The sequence below is a fragment of the Epinephelus moara genome, chromosome 3, assembly GCF_006386435.1.
Source record: "Epinephelus moara isolate mb chromosome 3, YSFRI_EMoa_1.0, whole genome shotgun sequence".
Taxonomy (NCBI): domain Eukaryota; kingdom Metazoa; phylum Chordata; class Actinopteri; order Perciformes; family Serranidae; genus Epinephelus; species Epinephelus moara.
The window spans coordinates 38973281-38987638 of NC_065508.1; the positions used below are offsets into that span (position 1 = coordinate 38973281).

Consider the following 14358-nt stretch of genomic DNA (forward strand, 5'->3'; position numbering starts at 1 on the left):
CAATTCCTGCCATACAAGTAGAGATGGGTGAAGTGCCTCTGGAGTTAAGGAGAAAACAGCTGATGGCCAATTACTGGGTGAATTTGAAAGGGCATAGAGCTAATCACCCAACAAGAGAGGTACTACAGGACAGCTGGGAGAATGAGAAGAGCACCAGGGAGCATTTTGCAAAAGTTGGTAATAAAATAGCGAAAGAACTGTCTATTGAAGGACTACAGATAAGCCCACCAGTGGTCTACCCAGTAGAGGCTCCATGGAGACTAGTGTGTCCGAGAGTTGACATGTCTCTGCTGGAAATTAAAAGGACAGGGAAGAAAACAGTTGATTTACTGAGTGCATTTAGCCACTTGATAAATCAAGAATATCAAGACTTTGTGCAGGTGTACACGGACGGGGCGAAAAATCCAGACACAGGGGTAACAGGATTCGGGGTGGCGGTACCAGGAAAAGGAGTAGGTATTTATAGAAGAACAGGTGATGGACTAGGGGTGTACACAGCAGAGATGGTGGCGGTGTTGGTGGCATTAAAATGGGTGGAAATAACAGCACAAAAGAAGACGGTAATATGCTCAGATTCTGCATCAGTTCTTGAAAGTATCACATCATTTCACTCCAACAGCAGGCAGGACATTCTATATCAGGTTCTGCACACAGTCACAAGAATACACAGAAAGGGGAGGCAGGTCACATTTTTTTGGGTGCCAGCACATGTAGGGCTGCAAGGGAATGAGAAGGCAGACAAGTTGGCAAAAAGGGCACTGAGAGCAAATAGGGTTGAAATGCAAGTAAGCATTAGTAAGGCAGAAATGAAAAGTGTAATTAAGGGAAAAATTAATCAGAAATGGCAGAGCATGTGGGACAGAGAGAGCAGAGGAAGACACCTGTATCAAATTCAACAAAATGTTAGACCTTCAAGGATTGCTGGCAAAGGCAGGAGAGAGGAGATTGTGATAACAAGACTAAGGATCGGACACAGTGCCTTAAACAAAACGTTAAAAATAATAGGGAAGCATAACTCTGGTTTGTGTGAGGAGTGTCAGGAGGAGGAATCAGTAGAGCATGTAATTCTGAGGTGCGGGAGGTATGAAACACAGAGGGAGATGANAGACACCTGTATCAAATTCAACAAAATGTTAGACCTTCAAGGATTGCTGGCAAAGGCAGGAGAGAGGAGATTGTGATAACAAAACTAAGGATCGGACACAGTGCCTTAAACAAAACGTTAAAAATAATAGGGAAGCATAACTCTGGTTTGTGTGAGGAGTGTCAGGAGGAGGAATCAGTAGAGCATGTAATTCTGAGGTGCGGGAGGTATGAAACACAGAGGGAGATGATGAGGAGGGGGCTGGTGGATGCAGGAGTAAAGGAAATATCACTAAAAGGATTGTTGGACATGAGTGACAGGTCTCAGCAAAGGATGCTATTAGAATTTTTAAGGAGTACGGGGTTGTTAATAGGATTTGAGGAGTCAGGATGAGGAGTGAGAGTCAGTGAAGTAGGTTTGTTGTATAGGTGTGTATGCTTGTATATGGGTTGAGCAGAGCCAAAAATCCGTAATGATGGGGGGCGGTAATGCACCAAAGTGATGGATGCCAACCGCCGTAAAATCCAAAGAAGAAGAAGAAGAAGAAGAAGAAGAAGAAGAAGAAGAAGAAGAGACTTCCCTCTCTGGTTTCTGGCTTTGAGAGAGAGTAGATCACAAATATTGATTGAACTTCCCAGAACCACAGAAATAACATACTGGAATTCTTCATTTAGGTGGTATTCTCTGTAACGTGTCGATAATAACGTGTGCGGCGTGTGATTATGCTGCAGTCACGGGAAACAATAATAACGAGAGGTGACCACATGAACGCCCCCCTCTTAAGTGGTATTCATGACCTCGTAGCTGGAAAATGTATGAGAACTCTCCGTTCGCAACTCTGTGTTTACGACCTTTCGTGTCGTAAACACGAATTCATGAGTTCCATATTAAAGCGGTATGAGTAACAGGGGTTGTCAGAGGGCATTTACCTTTGTAAATGTAAACTTTAAGTAAACCTTTGTTCATTCAAAAAAGCAATGATGTGATGACATTGGATTACCATTAGATGAGACGCATTCGTCTGGATAAAATGCATCGTTATTTGAAACTTAGTCCCATCTGCAGAATAAAACATAGTTTTAAGAACTCCAGAAAGATCCCATCAAGACTTATGTACAGCTGAAAACACCGCTTACTAACTATGGACACTGGGATATCGAGTCGTTGCTTTCAGCTGTAAAGTTTGCCATTTTTCCCACACACCATGAATGCAGCAAAAACCCGGCACAGGGGACAGGACAACATGGCTGCTGCTGCGGGCCGATACTACGGAGAAGGCGGCAGAGCAACGAAAAGACAGAAAACTGAGGACGGAGGAATGACAACGGTGAGGGTATCCCGTTGGCCATGATAGTTAGTGTTTTATTATGCTAAAATGTGCGAGGTTTTGCTTTTCTAAGAGGGGAATTTAGCTGGAGAAAGCAGTGCTTATCTAGCAGCTAGCTAAAATGAAGAAGCTAACTTAGCTAAGTAGCTAACTGAAGCAAGACAATTCACGTTGACGCTAATTTGGTCAGCTTTAGCTATAACAGCGTTAAGTCACGAATAATGTTATTAGATACTCAAGGACACATAAATGCCACTTCCTGTACTGAAAGAAATTATGCCATAGTTAACCATAGGATGTGCAGATGTAAACAGAAGATGTAAATAATTAGCATTTTTTTCCAAGCCAGCATGAAACGTCATGTCAACGTTAGCTGACGTGAATAACGTTAGTAACGTTAATATTTCACGCGATAACTGTTATTTCATAAGAATCACTGTTTGGGCCTGCTCTTTAACTATCATCTGCACCGGTCAACTGCTCCATCTTCTTTTCACCAGCAGCGCAAGTGTCATGTGCCTCTAGCGTTACATGCACTATGTTGTGTGTCTGTGTTTTTAGGAGAGCTACGATGATCCTCATAAACCTCTGCCCTCCCCGGTGGTGCACATCAGGGGCTTGGTGGACGGAATCATGGAGGCTGACCTGGTGGAGGCCCTGCAGGAGTTTGGAGCCATCAGGTAATAACATCACCTAAGACCCTTTAAGTTATGCATAACGTGCTCACAGTGTTCACTGCATTTCTTAATGATGTGATTGTTATGCTGCAGGTTTCATGGGACCTGATGTGTGAACATTCATAGTACCGTCATTAAGGCACTCACACACAACTAGGGCTGCCACGATTAGTCAACTAATCGATGACTAATCGACTATTCAAATAATCGGTGACTATTTTAGTAGTCGACTAATCAGTTTGAGTCATTTTTCATAGAAAAGTACTATAAAAGTACCCCAAAATAATCTTATTGCAGCTTCTTACGTTCAGATATTGGCAGCTTTACACACTCTCCCGTGACAGTGAACTAAAACCCTTTGGCGTGAGTACGAAACAAGACATAAGATGACGTAATTTTGGGGTTTGGGCGAGACAGACCGACCTTTTTCAACATTTTAACACATTTTTCGATGAAATGATTAGTCGACTAATCGAAGAAATAATCAACGACTAATCGAAGAAATAATCAACAGATTAGTCGACAATGAAAATAATCGTTAGTGGCAGCCCTACACACAACACAGTCCTGACTCACTATCATCTTATGAAGCTGCTATGACTGCTCGTAATAAAAAGGTGCAATCACAGAATCAGTTGTCTATCCTTTAAGCCGACAGCAGAGGTTGTACCAGCGCTGAATCGATGATGTCTATATGTCTCTGTTATTTTCTTCCCAAGACTCCTGCCCCACTGTGTCATGATTGGCTAGTACTAGCCCCACCGTGACCTCTTTGCCTCCGACAGTAAGGCCTTGGTGTATGAGTTCTAGCCAGTCACAGCTCAGTAGAGCGGGACCAGGCATAACACTCTTGGGAAGTAATATGTGTCAGCTGGAGAGCGGGCATACGGCTGGATGATATTCCAAAAAATAGCATGATAATTTTTCCATATTTATTGATATTTATCATGATATATAATTTGATAATTCTGCCAGTTTGAAGACTGTTCTGATGATAACTGAAGCCTGATAAAAACCACAGGGTTCATTAATTGAACTTTAGAGTATAGTTAAATACAGTTTAACATGAAATAGAATAACATAAACGTTAAAGGTCCCACCTTTGTGTCATTTTCAGGTTTATGCTTGTATCTGGGGTTCTACTAGAACATGCTTAAATTCATTAAAAAAAGTAAAAAAAACAACAAAAAAACAGTATGTTCCCCTACTGTCTGCCTGAATATACTATTAAGACCCCTCCTAAAAAGCCCAGTCTGCTCTGATTGGTCAGTTTTTCCAAATCTTTCACAACTGCATTATTTGAGCTGTCATTGCAGCTGGTGACAGTTTCTACATATATATATCATAGTTGTGACATCACAAATTCATGGAAGCCCTGACCATTTCTGAAAACGGACTGCGTGCATTTCTCGGTGGGTTCAGGGTTTTGATAGTTTCACAGTATTTACATATAACCCACTCTTGCCTCATAATAATGAAGACGTGGAAATCTGACTGTTTACAATGCGGGACCTTTAACTGTGCAAACATGGCTTGGTTTAGAATATATTCGGTGGTATTTGGTTTGAGGATTTTGTAGGGCTGAAACGATTCCTTGAGTAACTCAAATAATTCGATTACTAAACAGCCTTGTGGCAAATTATTTAATTAAATTTAAATTACTTCATTAAATCCAGTACAACTATACAGTGCGCTGTGTTTGGATGGTTGATTCTGTTGCTTGATTCTGTTGCACAACGCGCTTGTTACTTTCACTGTTGATAGCCTACGCAGCTGTAATGTAGATTTCAAGCGCAGACATGGAAGAAGAGGGACAAGAAAAGAGCGAGATACACCCCAAAGGAAACGACAGAAGGTGTCAAGAGTGTGGGATCATTTCAAATTAAAACAAAATGAAAACAGTTCAGTGTGTATTGTTAGCACACCACAATAGCATGTTGTCAATGCTGCAACATCTAAGTGGAAAACATCCAGTGTACGCATCCCGCATACCCGACACAACAGCGTATGTTAACATCACGTTTAATTGCATTTAACCGTAATCAGTGATTGCTACCTGAGATTCATAACGCATGTAAAAAAACGTACGTGTATTATAGCTTTATAATAGCCCTTTTAAACAGGAATTGTGCAAATTTGCAGGAAAGCCCAATCAGTCTTCTTTCAGCATTGGCAGTATAAAAACAAAATCGGGGAGTGCACTCTTCATTTGCGAGGACAAGGAGGGCGCGCAATTCCTTGTCTCCCCAGTTGCTCATCTTTACAGTGTCTGTCAGGTTTGCGTTTCCCTCTTGCTACTAGCTGCTCTCTAATTCCTGCTATCAGCTGTTTCCTGTTTATCCACCACCAGTGGGTCGCACGTGCGGCGTCATCAACAGCTCCTCCCACAAGTCTTCAACAGTCTCTCCCGTAGTGGAAGGCCGCCTCGGTCTTTTTAAACTAAAAGGGTTTCGCCAATATGACTACCCTCCGAGGCGGAAAATTGGGCACCTCGGATCAACTCGCCAATCCGGCTCTGTGTGTCTAAACGCTCACAGCTTGCCAGCAAAATGACCCAACATTCGTGGAAAATGGCAGTGTAAAAGGGGCTAACAGCTGATCAGTAACAGAAATCAATGCGGTGGCTAATGTTACCTGCCGATGTATTGTGCATATTAGCCAAGTTTTGCTAGAGAATAGCGCAACCCATGGAAAATAAAATGCTGTAGTCAATTTGTTAAAGCCTTAGCTTCATTCATGTTGTTAGTCACACACATTAACACACATGCACCCCTTACTCACTCACTGACACATGCACCCCTTCAATTAGTACGTTTACATGGACAGTTTAATTCCACTTTTAATCGGAATGAAAGGCCATTCCGATTAAAGTGGTCATGTAAACGGTCATTCCGATTGAAAATTAAATCTGATTAAAGGGGGTGGTTTATTCCGTTTGTCATTCCGAATGAAAGAATGTTGTGTGCATGTATATACTCATTCCTCTTTAAGTTCATTCCGGTCTTTCTGCGCATGCTCGTTTCCTTGCCCTTCTGGCACGATGACATATATAGCGCGCATAGCAACGGGCTGCATAGCAACGGACTAGCGCAGTCGGACTTGTTGCACTCACCGGTTTCCACTCGCCACAGCACGGTCTTCTACCTCCCTTCTCCTCCTCAACAGATGAAGCATTAGCAGGACAAGGTTGTTGTCGTACTGCTGCTTCAAGAATACAAGTAAAACATGCCCGAAAAAGGCACTAAGAACGACGTCGTCAAGCATCTTGTTATCCAGAGCGAGGACTACAGTGTTTTCTTCCGGTAAACGTAAAGATGTAACATTCGCCCCGCCCCCTATTCAATCAGAAACCTTCCCTGCCCCAAACCTTGCGCAGACCTGAATAAAGGCGATTGAACTGATCTCCCATGTAATCCCTCATTCAGAATGAATATTTCCCATGTAAACTACCTGGAAAAAGTTTAATTCTGAATGATTTCATTCAGATTTATTTCATTCCGAATGAGAAGCCATCATGTAACCGTAGCCAATCACTCTCAGACACACACAGAGAGTTGAAAATGGAGCCTAAATGCACAAATAAGTACAGCAGTTATATTAATTTGGATTGCACTCAGTAGGGTCAGCAGGTGTAAGGCGCACCCCTTGACCACAATGAATGAGTCTAAACTGGCCAGTAATAGGAACTTAAAGTATGATTTTTATAAGGGCCAATTAAAAAATATACTCTAAAAATAGAGTCATACTTTGGACAGCTTTGTGCAGAGGGTTCCACCATCTTCAACTGAGCAAGAACAAATTTGTTCCTCATTTATCTAATTTCAGAGAATTTTATTATTTTCACTTTTATATATTACTATTGCCTTTAAGTAAAGCTAAAGTAATTTAATGAAAACATGCCGTATTTCTTAACCCATGACTTGATTAATCGCCAGAAAAATCGATAAAATACTTGATTCCTAAAAGAAAAAAAATTGCTTTATTTGCTTTAAAAACAATACAAGTTGGCTTGTCTAGTAACATATTAAAAAAATGTGTGGTCACAGTGATGGTACCTTTTCAGGTAAAGGAATAAGTGGTCATCCAGACTTTATAGAAGCTTAGTTACACCCGTAATCCTCAATTTGTTGTGTTTCCTTGCACCAACCTATGGCATATTTTGATGACTGTCATAATCTGTGCTTTGTCTCTTTTTACTTCCATATAATTGGTGTGGTGATGGCTTTTTTATCAACAGTTTTTTTCAGCTTTGGAGGATAATGCAAGTTCCCTTTCAGCAGTTTAGCATAGCGAGATCCTTGGCTGTGTAAAACAGACTGTGTGGATTAAGAGGAAGCAGCAAGTTAGTGCACGCAGATGGTCCGAAAACATTCACATTCCTTTAGTTTGTGTTCAGCCTGTTCAACATGTGTTTGATAAATTGATCACACTGTCTCTGTCTTGTTGCACTTATCAATAATATGCATTGTCATCAATGACTTGAGTAAAATATATCGTGAAGTCTATTTCATCGTGTCCACTGTGGGCCCTGCTCTAAAGTTATGCTGCTGTCCATGCTGTGTGTGTTTGTGTGGAGGATAGCCTCGCTCTCCTGCAAACAGGCAGCGATACAGAGCAGAGGCACAGAAAGAGGCAGCAGACAGGCTGCTGTTACACTTATTTTTGCTGTTGGATCATTTATATAAAAGAAAAATGTCCAAGGTTTATAATCATTATCCAAATAATTTCTATTGTGATCGAGATTGTTTTTTTGCCCTGCTAGAGGCATGTGCTTCTGTGATGACGTTATCAGCAGTAACCATTGTATGACCACTGCTGTTCCCACTCATGACAGCACGGGTCGTGCTCAGTTCCGCACGTAGGTGAATAGCTAGCCAGTGGGGAAGAGAACACGAAGAAAGGGACTAGTGTTGTCACAATACTGAACTTCTTACATTGATACAATACCTTGAATAATATCAATATTCAATCCAATTTTCAACACCAAGGGGAAAAATTGACATTGAGAGCATGCAAGTTAACAATGTTTATTAAAAGATAGATATCCTTAAACTTCTGTTAGTAGAATCACTGAGGTCAACCGACATATACTTGGGACAGAAGTCTTTATGAAACAGGCCTTTAATTCCTTTTCCACAAAACTCTTGCTTAGTAGAGATGGTAAATACAAGTAAGTTGTTTTTTTAAACCAGTATAAATATTACTTCCTCATGCACTTAGAGAAAGAGAGAGAGCATTACGACGCTCATTTTACGGCAGCCAAAAATGATGTAGTGTTAAGTCAATATTTTTGGGACTGCCATACACTAACAGAAAAGCCTGGATTACAGCACCCACAGAGGGAACATGATTGCCTCTCCTGCTCAGGATGACAGTTCCGCTAGGATTTCTTGGGCTGCTTTTGGGATTGTTGCAGTCTTAAATGCCTCATTTCACGGCAGCTTTTCAAAATAAAACTGCAATGCATGTTGTGATGTTTATAGGCTTTTTTTTTGCAATGAAATTGCAGGGGCAATTACAAAATTGCAAAAATAATGGTGATGATGCTGTCTTGGATTTAGAGCTTGTTATTAGGATTTTTATTATCATTTAATGCTGATTGCCGCCAATCAGCTGTTAATGCTGTTCAACACAGCACTGAAGGACCATCCCCACAAGAGGCTCTTCCCCTGCTCTCTCTGCCTGGATAGCAAAAGCTAACGCAGCGCAACGTGATCTCATCACTACTCGTCATATTTTACGGCTTGGACAGAAGCCCTGCAGCAGATAACACCTGACACAGAGCTGTTAAACTCAGACAGACAGCAAACAGCTTGACTGTTATTAAAACCGTTGGATAACGTTAGCTGTGTGACACTAACAGTTAGCCCTCTCACTGTGTGTCTTTGACTGCAGTCTAGAGTCCTGCAAGAGTCAATTTTTGAAAACCTGCACCTGCCAGAACTGACCTGTTAGTCATCATTATGTCTAAGCAGCACCCGCCCACACCCGTTAATGAATCGTGGCTCCACCCCCCAGGTGTGTTAAGTAGTTGGTTCCATAGCCTAGGTCTATTATGAGGAGCCCGACCCGTCTGAGCCTGAGGATAGTGGCAAGACATTACGGTCCAACCCGTTGGGTTCGGGCTCGGGCAGAAAATCTAAGCTCTACCTTGCCCCCGGACCTGATCATCTTCCCTCTCTTTAACACCATCAGACCACGCTTATCTAGTCCGAATGACATTTGGATGTCAATGCTGTAGATCCTGGTGAGGTGGATCAGTGAGTCGTTGTCTCATTCACTCCATGTAAAGGAGGTGACTGTATCTTTGTGATGAGTTGGCTGAGGGGTTCAGGCCTATGCAGGAAGGTAGTGGGGACAGTGCATCACCTTGGTTCCACTTAGTTCTTGATGAAGGCTCTTACTGTCCTGTTGATGATGTACATTCCCAAGCATTCCAGTAGCCATGTGTGTGGCATTGAGTCGTAGGCTTTCTTGTAGTCAATCCAGGTGTTGCACAGGTTGGTCTGCCTGGTCTTGCAGTCTTGGGTGACTGCTCTATCGACCAGTAGCTGGTGCTTGGCTCCCCTGCTATTACTACCAATTCCTTTCTGGGCCTTGCTCATGTATTGGGCCATGTGCCTATTCATCTTAGCTGCTATGATGCCTGACAGGAGCTTGTTGTACTGAGGCAAGTTATTGGCCGGTAGTTGGATGGGTACGTGCGTGCATCAGGGCCTAACTCCGCCGTGCGCGGTACAAAGAGCAGAGGAGAATTGGAACGGCGCGACCATGTAGAGACAGAAATGACATTCCGTCGTGTAAACAACATAAGTCATCATGTTATGAGGTGAAACGTTTCACTGTATAACACGATAAATAGTATAATGTTATCTTATTAAATGAAGCGTCTGTCACGCAAAATAATATAACTTTAGTTTCTAAAGAGCTAAGATGAAAAAAAGAAAAGAAAAGAAAAAAAAATCATCAGCGTAGTGCGCTGATGCTAGTTGCATATAAGGGAAACACTGAAAGAGATGGTGGTTTCACTCAACAATTGCCTATTTTCAGCACATTTTATGCTGTTGCATTCAAAGCAATATCAGCCTAATAATTCCAGAATGATTAATTCTCACCAAGTAGAGCTACTGAAGTCATCTGGTGGAAAATAATGCATCCTTTTTTTTAAATTTATTTTATTTATTTTTTTATACCTGTCTGCATTAGTCTTCGTAGCTTAGCGCCACAAAAGGGCGTAAGCTTTTTATGAAGATTGATGCACTGTTAGTCTTGCAGTCAAGTATTTTATACCCATACTGTGCGTAATTGTGACCGTCACCCACCCTCCCTGGAGACTAGCCTATCAGCCTTTATTGGAAAAACTTCCTAGTATGAGCCAGAGAGGGCCGTGATACACCATAGTGTGTCAAGGGGAAAGTAAGGACAGGTGCTTAAGTCCTGAGTTATATAGCGACAGTGCATGCAGAGAAGGAGAAGGGAAGAAAAAAACCCCCAGGAGAAACAGGTAGTGTAGCTGATGTATTGTGGCCTTGAGGTTGTTGTGCTCCATACAGATTACCAAAAATAAACAAATAAATGTGTAACAAAGAAAAGAAAAAGAAAAAATGTATCCTTAAAAAAATATAAATCTCAATATATATCGCTGGGGGCAAAAAAAATCACAATGTCAATTTTTCCCAATATCGTGCAGCCCTAATACATATTTTAATGTTGCTACATAAATGTTTAAAATGTCATGTATTGCACCTTCAACATTGCGAGGTCAGGCATTTGGCCTTGGTGGAGGTCTGTGGTCTCAGGGTGCCCTTCTAGTTCTAGCAAACTAGCTCTCGGTTAGTTTGTCAAATTCTTTATGACTATCTTGGTCTTTAGCCTGTTAGATGTTTGATTTTTCACCAGCCGCTAGTTGACTTCTTATCTTTTAACTTTTGCTCTGTTACTCAGAATCCCTTCTGTTTGTGTTGATTTGAAAAATATCCCTAATGCTGATTTAAATTGAACTAGTTATAGCAAAAGTTAAACCAGGTTGCCAATGATTTTAAAAAATTATGCAGCTCATGCTTTTATGAATGAAGCATGGTTCAGTAATCCAGCCTTTGGGCCCTCTTACCTTTCTACTTAAAATCTTTATTTACAGTTACGTGGTTATGATGCCCAAGAAGCGCCAGGCCCTGGTGGAGTATGAGGACATGAATGGCTCCTGCAACGCTGTTACATATGCAGCAGAAAACCAGGTTTACATTGCAGGCCACCCCGCCTTCATCAATTACTCCACGAGCCAAAAGATCTCCCGGCCAGGAGACTCAGACGACACTCGGAGCGTCAACAGTGTGCTGCTGCTCACCATCATAAACCCCATCTATCCTATCACCACGGTAACAAGATTCTAAAAACTAATCTTATGTGTTGTGACAGTGTTGCATCATAATTTATGGAGTAACATGCTCCACTGAATACATTACTGTATGATTACAAACTCATTTATTAGGTCAGTGTTCATTAAACCCTGTTTTTCACTGTCAGATATTAGCCTGCCTTCATTATAAATAAAGGAATTAGATAACTTTATTTTCACAAAGTGCTGAAAAACTACAGTTTTATTAGAAATCCTACTCATTACTAATATGTCGATCAAACAGTATCCATTCCCATTGCATTTAGTTTGTTAGAACTAGGTAGTCTAAACAAATGATAATTAACTTTGTTTAACCCTTTGCAAACACAGTTACAAAAATGTTTAACAGAACAAGATGAAATAGTAAACACAATCAAAATAAAAACAAAACCTTAAATAAAAACAGAATATAAGACTTGATGATGGTTATTTAAGAAATTAAATTGATAAAAGAGGGATAGAAACTAGACAAACAACAGATTCACTGTTAAAAAGCCTCCTTTGAAAGAAGGGTTTGAGGAGTGATTAAAAAGAAAACACGGAGTTCGCTTACCTAAGTCCCTCAGGTAGGGAGTTTGACAGCCACAGGGCTCTTAACATAAAACACTTCATTCATTCCGTAATGAGGCGGGCTGTTGGAACAGTTAGGAGGGTCCTATCTGAGGAGGGCAGGGAGAGATGGTGTAGTCTCTTATAATTTGTTAAAAGTGTGTTATGAATTAGCTGGAGGCAGGAGACGGCCTTGAGGCCAAGCCCTGAATACAGGGAGTAACATCAATCCAGACGTGACAAGATGAAAGCATGGATGACTTCCTCAGAGTCAAAGAGCACACCTGAACTGCAGGCGGAATGCTTTACATTGGAGGATGGGATTTTAAAATTCATTCTCAAGGTACAGGTCAGGTTCAGTGGGGGCAAATAGAAGGTTTTGTGATATCCAGCATTTGATATCAGACAGACAAGCCATAACTTGGGAAAATGTGTCTATGTCACTACCAGTCAGTGGAACATAATGTTGCACATTGTCTGTATAAAATTGGAAAGAAATATTATACCTACAGATTATCTCACCAAAAGAATTGACCCCTGGGGAACACCACATGGGAGAGGGCATGAGGATGAGGAGAATTTTCACTTTGCAACAGGGAAAGATCTGTCAGAGAGAGTAGCAAAACCCAGCAGAACAGTGTCCTTAATACCATCATGGTTTTCAAGGCGGATATCGTGATCATCTGTATCAAATGTGGAACTCAAATCAAGCAGAATTAACTCCCAGAGTCAGCGGCAAGCAATAAATCATTGGTGACCATAGTAAGAGCTGTTTCATGGATAGGGCTGGACGATATGGACAGAAATTCTTATGTCACAAGCATTTTTAAAAAACAGACTGTGATCAAAATAAAATACAAAGACAGGATTTTTTTCCCTGTTTGAAAATATACAGCTGCACAACATGTATATAAAAATGATATAAAATGAATAGCAGGGCTGTACATTTGCACATAGCACTGGAGCTACAGAGGTTTAAAGGTTGCAGCACAGGCCACAAAACTAAAACATGAGTATAGAAGTACCAAGTAGGCCTGAATCCATGTTGTCTGAAACAATGAAAAATCTGTCAGGAGTGTTAAAAAGTTTTCCATGGCCTTCCAAATGAATCTAGTACTGGAAAATGGTTTTACTTGTTTTGATTTATTTAGGCTATAAATTTTATTTATGCACATAACATTAACAGAGGCTGAGGGAGGGAAGGAGTAAGAGACACTTTGTCTGCACTATATCTGCACTATATATTTCTTATATATGAAATGTCTGTGTTGTCGTAGTCTTGCCACCAGACAATCAGAGATCTCCGCCTTCTGATAGTCTGGGGACACTCCTTTCTAAAGTGTGTTTAACACACCGGAGAAAACGGCCGGCAACAAAGCAACGCCTCTTGCATTTTTTAAAAGGACACGCCCTCCCGGAAATGTGCGCTCCCCCTTTTCTCGTCCGAGCTTGAAAATGGATGCCGAGAGATTTAACTCCGTTTTATCAAACGTGTGCTCAGTCCACAAGATTGTGGAAATGAAGGACTTACAGCGACGTTGTTTAAAACTTTTAACGCAGTCGGACTATGTTTACGAGCACAAGAGTTCAGCGAGCCACTGAAGGACCGCCCTGCTGATTTACTATTGGTTCTGCAACGTAGGGAGTTTTTTTAAACTCTGAAATTGTATCCGCCCATCTAAACACAAAATCAGGGAGAAAGTCATCAGTCTTTAGTTAAGCAAAGCGTCTAAAGTCTAGTGTTGTCGCTGCATTTCTTTAAATGCACCCGTTGCCTGCATCCAGGCGCTGTCTCAGTGTCACACTGTAGACTACAACTACCAAGAAGAACAGTGATATGCTATGATTCACCTCACACACAAACTAACAAACAGATGCCCACCTGATCCAATCAAGCAGCTCTGTCTCCCACACATGCAGCACAGCGCTGTACTGCACGTGTGCCACTGTGGTAATTTCCTTTCAGCGCTCAACAGTGCGAGCATTTCTCTCGCATTTGCGACTAAAAATAGGTGTGTGCGAACTGTAAAAAAATATTTAGGGGCACATGTGTGCATAAAAAAATCAGCCGAAGCAGCCTATATTTTTGTCAATAAAAAAATATGATAATCTAACTGCAAATGTTGGAGGAACTCCAGCAGCCTTCCCTCTTCCCTGTGTGACAAGGTTATGGGCGGTTTTCCAAGCCACTATCGGCACAATGAATATAAGTCCCACTGTCGGCAACGTGAAAATAAGTCAAAGTGTGGAGGAGACAGACCGGGTTAAGTGGCGGACCTCTGGGGAAGCCTGCTCCGTTCTCCCCGCAGTTAGGGACTGTTCTCCA

General features: G+C 41.4%; 2 protein-coding genes across 3 annotated transcripts in view; both read left to right on the forward strand.

Annotated features, from left to right (window-relative positions):
• Positions 1 to 1443: 1443 nt before the first annotated feature.
• The window catches only part of ska2 (spindle and kinetochore associated complex subunit 2), a 245973-nt gene continuing 233058 nt past the window's right edge, over positions 1444 to 14358 (forward strand). Inside the window, exon 1 of the mRNA XM_050036264.1 lies at positions 1444 to 1447. The gene's annotated coding sequence lies outside the window, so the exon portion shown is untranslated. The remainder of the gene's footprint in view (positions 1448 to 14358) is intronic.
• Positions 1656 to 14358, forward strand: part of hnrnpl (heterogeneous nuclear ribonucleoprotein L) — a 39226-nt gene continuing 26523 nt past the window's right edge. Inside the window, exons 1-3 of one of the 2 annotated variants that reach the window (XM_050035743.1) lie at positions 1656 to 2411; positions 2973 to 3091; positions 11226 to 11463. In XM_050035743.1, coding sequence (XP_049891700.1) covers positions 2289 to 2411; positions 2973 to 3091; positions 11226 to 11463 — 480 coding nt within the window. In that variant the 5' untranslated portion in view covers positions 1656 to 2288. The remainder of the gene's footprint in view (positions 2412 to 2972; positions 3092 to 11225; positions 11464 to 14358) is intronic. The other variant, XM_050035734.1, reaches the window with a different exon arrangement.